Here is a 6537-nt window from a genome sequence, read left to right as displayed (position 1 = left end):
TTTTTTGAAAACAAAGTTCAACAAATCCAAATAAAATTGGGCCTTAGCCTTGCACGCAGCCAAACAAGCGGGGTTTGGGAACAGTCTGCTTTATGTAATAGTTCTAGTAAAAGCTTGTTCCATTTGAGGACATACCCAGAAAAGTAAGTAAGGAGCAAGCTCTGTGGGTAGGGTTGTGTGCAGGCTAATGCCAGAAAACATGTTGAACTTCTTCTCTTCAGAGGGGAAAGGAGTTTCCACAGGATGTCTGCATTTTATGGCAAAAATTACTTGTAGATGTGCTCTGAAAGGTTGCTTTGATGTAGGAGATTAACCTGGGGACCTCACTGTCAGGATATTACTGAGGCAAATAGCTTAGTGAGATTATTTGTGACTTGGGAATTAAGCTTTTTGAGTATGCCTACTTAAGCTGTTTTTTTAAGAATTTGCTCGTTTGTCACATGGCATCATGAATATTTGTGTGAGCCAAACAGGAGCAGGGAAAGCAAAGTGCTCAAACTACAACACCAAGAAGGAAAAAAAAAAGGCAGAGTACAGTTTTATCGTAGCAGCTTCTTTGTTGCTGGCCTTTCATGGACCATTAAAATAATTACCCTAAAACAAGTAATACATGGAAACTTGCTCATTCCATCCCTAAAAATCCAGCTGGAAAAAATTGTAGAAAAATGTGTGATGGGACAGCTGGGAAGGCATGAGAATATTTTCCTGCATTCTGGGTCTGCCTGCTTTTTACTCCATTTCTGTTTGGATTTTTTTCAGAAAGGATCCTTTCATGCATGAGGTAACTAGGACTGGGGGCTGGCCTCGTCCTTAAGGGAATTAAGGAGATTTTTGAGGGCTGCTTTACCCTTATTTGCATTACCTGAAGTATCTATAGCAGTGAGAAGTCACTGGAGTACTGACCCCCTGGAACCTGCTGTGATTCCCTCAATGTTAGGTTTTTTAGCGTAGAAGAGTAAAGTAATTGAACCTGTAATTTTAACAGAAGTCATTTATGTGGATGGTTACACTTACTTAACATACCCCACCTACATCTTTCTTTTAAAAATGATTTTAGTAGTTTGTGAACTCACTAAAACCATGTGTTGTTTATGATGGCAAATATATCTTTTTAAATTTAAATGCTTCAGTACTTTTTCTGACTCTAAATGGATGAAAGCCTTTACTGCAATTACAGAATTGAATTTTCCTTTGTGTTACAGGAAGGAGAACTGTAGGGTTTGTTTGTTTTGCTTTTCTTTAGGGCACACCATTTTTTAGAACTGAATCTGTGAATGAGAGGGTTGAGAGAATATTGTTTAACTTTGGTTTTGCTTGGTAAAAAATCTGAATTTGTGTACATCGCTGCAATAACATGGGTTTCTCAGAGGGTTCAGTAGTGCCAGAGGAATCAGTTGTGCTAAGAGCCAGCATTATGTGGTTTTAAAGGCGGCTCAAAGAAATTTAGGTTCTGAGGAGAATGGATGAAAAAGGCCAAGGTGCCTCATTCCAGTGAATCCCACTGATGTCAGGCAGCCCGCGCAGGCGCTCTGTGGTGCGCTGACAGGTGTTGATGTGCATCGTTGGGCACCTAAATACTTGTAAAATGTGTCTCATTTGGCCATTTCAGGCTGTAGTTCTACATCATTTTGTTCTTGTTCTCTGCCTCCCTTTTGTGAGTCCCCCAGCAGAAAAGCTCCCCTAAGAATGGAGAGTCCAGCGCAGAGCCACCAAGATGATGAAGGGAGTGGAGCATCTCCCTGATGAGGAAAGGCTGAGGGAGCTGGGGCTCTTTAGCTTGGAGAAGAGGAGACTGAGGGGAGACCTCATTAATGTTTATAAATATGTAAAGGGCGAATGTCAGGAGGATGGAGCCAGGCTCTTCTCAGTGATGCCCAATGGTAGGACAAGGGGCAATGGGTGTGAGCTGGAACACAGGAGGTTCCGCTTAAACTTGAGAAGAAACTTCTTTCCAGTGAGGGTGACAGAGCCCTGGGACAGGCTGCCCAGGGAGGTTGGGGAGTCTCCTTCTCTGGAGACATTCAAGACCCGCCTGGACGCCTTCCTGTGTGATCTCATTTAGGTTCCTGCTCTGGCAGGGGGATTGGACTAGATGATCTTTCGAGGTCCCTTCCAATCCCCAACATTCTGTGATTCTGTGAAGAAGTCTCCTGCAGTTGTACTGATGCAGCTGTTTGTGGGCTGTGCCTCTTGGCAACTGTTTAGAACAAAAGTTATTTCTCCTCAGGTAGTGGGTGATGACTTCATTTCATTTTCTTCCTGCTTGTGGAGAACATCACTTTACTATTCACTTTATAAAAATAATAAAGCAAATTTAACTAAGTGACTTTCACAGGATTCATAGACAGACTATTTAATCTTTTAAGGGGATTATATGATGTAGTGCTTACGGTCACAAGAGACTGAACTCCTTCACTCAGGGAGCCCTTTCCGGTTCCCTCTTTTCATAAATGAAGTTGTAGTGAGTAGGACATCAAGATAATTGAATTTTGACTTCATAAGTCATCTCTGTGCAAGTTGCTTTTTCATACATGTTTTTAAAGCTAATATTACTTCATAATGTAGTAATTAAAACTCACCTTGGATTTTGTTTATGACAGGTTTCTAGGACCAGCAGTTGAGATGACTACAGTGGAGAAGATAGAGGAGCAGCTTGCTAGTCTGCGCATAGCAAAACGTTCTACCCTAAGTGAGGAACCTGCTTACTTACTGGATATAGACGTTTCCAAACCTGCTTCATCTGAAAGCTGTCGTTTTGTGGCAGTTTCTTGTTCCAATAAGTCAATTAGGGTCTATAACAGGGAAACATTAAACTTCCTGCGGGAGTACAGCAGCCGTCCCGGGACACTTAACGGAGTCAGATTTGCAGGCGGGTGTGACAGCGTGGTGTTCTCAGCCTGCAGTGACGGTACCCTAAAATGTTGGGACATTCGCTTAGCGACTCAGAAAGCTGTGCAGGTGTTCAGTGGCTATCCTTCCAACGTTTTCATCAGTTTTGATATCAACTGCAGTGATCTCATCATTTGTGCTGGAACAGAAAAAGTTGAAAAGGACACGTTTCTGGTGTTTTGGGATGCAAGAGGCGTTACAAACTGCGCCAGCACAACTAAAGAACCCTTGGGAGTCTATTCTGAAAGTCACAACGATGACATCACTAAAATTTGTTTTCATCCTACCTCGCCCAATTTGGTAGTTTCTGGGTCAACTGATGGGTTGGTTAATGTGTTTGATGTTAACAAGGATAATGAAGATGATGCTTTAATATCAACTTGCAATTCAGATTCATCAGTAAGTTTTATTGGCTGGTCTGGGAAAGATTATAAACAGGTCTACTGCATGACACACGATGAGGGGTTTTGTTGGTGGGACATTGCTCAGTTAGATACTGAAGAACCAATAACTCTGCTGCATGTTCTGGATGTCAGAGACGCTGTCTGCGTTGAAAACGACAGCTTACATTATCTGGTAGGTGGCTTGTACCACGAAAAGGCAGACAAACTCTTTCTTATTGGGGGAACATCCACGGGAAACATCCACCTCATCAGCTGCGGCACCGATGGACTGAGCCTGGTGGGTACCCTTGGTGGAGGACACTCTGCCACCGTTCGCTCCTTCTGCTGGAACCTGACAGATGAGTCCCTGTTGACGGGTGGAGAGGATGCTCAGCTGTTGCTATGGAAACCCGGAGCTGTGGAAAGGTCCCTCACAAAGAAAACATCTATGAAAATCGCCTCTTCTGTGCAGAAGAGAGTAAGAGTTCACAACAGCTTCCTCAAAAGCAGGAAAAAGTAGAGTTCTCCAAGTGGGAATCTCGGCTGTGAGGAGTTTCCCTGGTGTTTCATCTCTCAGGCAATACTTTATTTGGAGGTGTTCTGTGGAAAGAACTATGATCCTTGAATTCTGCCTGGGAATGGATTTCAGTCATCAGATTAATGCATTTTTTGTTTTGTTGTTTTGTTTGTTTGGTTTTTTTCCCAGTTGCTAATATTAATCAGAAAAGAGTAAGTGTTTGCTTTCAAGTTCTTGAACAATATAAAAATGTTTCTGTGGTTGTTTAATGTCTCGGCCAACATTTTTAATGTGTAATATAAGTCTGTGGCTTGCATAATTTGTTACCTTCCTACTGAAATTCCCTGGCATGTTTTAAAAGCTTTTGTATTTCACGCTGTATTTTACTTTCTTTACAGAGAACTTAATGAAATTGCTCAATATATTAAAAGATTTTATGTCACATCTTAATGCCTCAGGGAATTACTTCTTGATGAAACAGAAAATAAGTGCTATTTTGCAGTGTCAAATCGCTGGTTTATGACAAGGTCATAAAGAAGCAGTTGATAGAGCCATATTTTTCCCAGTAAAGGTATGAAGGTATTCAACCAAACAGGAACATGATTCCAAGGAGCTAATTTTTAAGAGTATGAGAACTGTTAAACTGACATTATTTAGGGCATATTTCCTGCATGAAAATACCCAAGAATCTTGCAGGCAGCTTGATTCTCTCCTGGTAAGTGCATCTCTAGAGCGTGCACCTGGACGACTGGGGAGATCTTCACTGGATTAAAGACATGGAATTGATATAATTGTGCCAGTGGTGCTGAAAATCCCACGTTCTGCATTGACAATGAGCTGGTACCACGTGCTAAGTGGGAATGTTAAAAACCAAAAATGCACGCTGCCCTGTGAGACTCGTTATGGAGTTACAGGCCAATATGAGGAGACTTTAACAAAACCTTCTAGAGGTTAGTGAGTGTCCTTTAAGAAATGCTGCTCTCTGCAGAGAGGTTTATGCTCAGACACCTCCCTAGGACGGCTTTGGTTTAGTATTCTATGCAATACCTACTCAGTGGTGCAAAAATGGCCCTGAAATGGTGGAGTCTTTATGCTTATTCTGCTCTGCTGGCAGACTGTGGTCTGTGCATCTGGATCTGCACACACAATTACCTCCAGCCTTCTGAGGACCATCGCAGTCAAGCGGTGGTTGGTAATTATGCTGTAGTGAACATGTGTGAACTACCCCTGGAAACAGCACAAGAGTCCTTAAGAATTGCTGTTATAGAGTAGCTGGCAAAGGAATGCAGAGGGGTTGGTTGTATTTTTTCGCATGAGGGTGGATAGGTAATTCCTTCCAAACAAGTTTTGAATGTCAAGTTTAAAGGAAACTGTTTCTGAGGTACAGAAGATGCCTTCAGTATATGGTTACAGCTGTGCTGAAGGTGTCTTAAATCATCTGTGGAAACAATTCCTATTCAACCAGAAGTATCACGTTTCCACATGATATGTTTTGCAAACTGCTAATGTCCTTCAGCCACAGCTACGCACCCAGAGTTGTTCTGAGTCTGCCTGTTGGTGATAATTAAGATGATTCATTTGCTTTTGTTACTGTTGGTTATTTAAAAGTGCAGCTTCAATTTAAAAATGACATTTTTCTAAGTTTTTTTTTTTATTATTACTTGTTTTAAATTCCAGTTACACCCAACATCCTTATCTGTTGCTTTTCAAATTACTTTGTGCTATTTTGAGACAACTTGGGCAGCAAGTGTCAGGGCTGTGATGCACCTGGATCATGTGCCCTCTCAGGATTTAATTCTCCCAGGTCACTAGTTATTGTGGTTCTGTGTAATTCACACTTTTGTAACTGACTAGACCAAAAGCTTCAGAATTCACTCGAATGCCCTCATGGGCCTGACTTGGTTCAGTACCAGTAGCTGGGAGTGGGGACCTAAGGAATGATTCTGAGACCTATTTCATTGCAGGTACAATATATAACTTGCTTTTTAGGTGTTTTTACCACTCTTTTCCTGGTATCTTGACACACCCAGTTGGGTAAGGTCATTGGGTCTGTCTAACACTTGACTTCTTGAAGGTAGTTTTGTGTGCTGCCTACAGAACTGCGCAGTGAGGGAGCTTTTGGTTTCCTCTGCTTGCTTTCAGGTGTCTGTTGAGTGAGATTCTGATGTCTTCACAGAATCACAGGATGTTGGGGATTGGAAGGGACCTCAAAAGATCATCCAGTCCACTCCCCTTGCTGGAGCAGGAACCTAAATGAGATCACACAGGAAGGCGTCCAGGTGGGCCTTGAATGTCTCCAGAGAAGGAGACTCCACACCCTCCCTGGGCAGCCTGTCCCAGGGCTCTGTCACCCTCACTGTAAAGAAGTTCCTTCTCAAATTTAAGCGGAACCTCCTGTGTCCCAGCTCACACCCATTGCCCCTTGTCCTACCACTGGGCATCACTGAGAAGAGCCTGGCTCCATCCTCCTGACATTCGCCCTTAACATATTTATAAACATTAATGAGGTCACCCCTCAGTCTCCTCTTCTCCAAGCTAAAGAGCCCCAGCTCCCTCAGCCTTTCCTCAGCAGGGAGATGCTCCACTCCCTTCATCATCTTCGTGGCTCTGTGCTGGACTCTCTCAAGCAGTTCTGCCAACTGTCTCTGAATTAAAGCAGCAGAGATGGGAGTTCTGGTGCTGAAGTGTTTGGAATGTGTAACCTGTATCTGCTACCGTGTTTCAGAATTAGATTGATAGCAAACCAGT

At 42.7% G+C, this 6537-nt stretch overlaps 1 protein-coding gene across 1 annotated transcript; it reads left to right on the top strand.

Annotated features, from left to right (window-relative positions):
- Positions 1-2622: 2622 nt before the first annotated feature.
- Positions 2623-3792, top strand: WDR89 (WD repeat domain 89). Its single transcript, XM_010176218.1, has one exon. It carries the CDS (start codon positions 2623-2625, stop codon positions 3790-3792), a length of 1170 nt encoding a protein of 389 aa, XP_010174520.1.
- Positions 3793-6537: the final 2745 nt, after the last annotated feature.

This window comes from Antrostomus carolinensis, unplaced genomic scaffold (assembly GCF_000700745.2).
Source record: "Antrostomus carolinensis isolate BGI_N321 unplaced genomic scaffold, ASM70074v2 scaffold9449, whole genome shotgun sequence".
NCBI classification, from domain to species: Eukaryota; Metazoa; Chordata; class Aves; order Caprimulgiformes; family Caprimulgidae; genus Antrostomus; species Antrostomus carolinensis.
This window is presented reverse-complemented; position numbering and strand designations above follow the sequence as displayed.

What these genes read in the sequence shown, in the direction of transcription:
- WDR89 (XM_010176218.1), top strand. Translation starts at nt 2,623, where the DNA reads ATGACTACAGTGGAGAAGATAGAGGAGCAGCTTGCTAGTCTGCGCATA.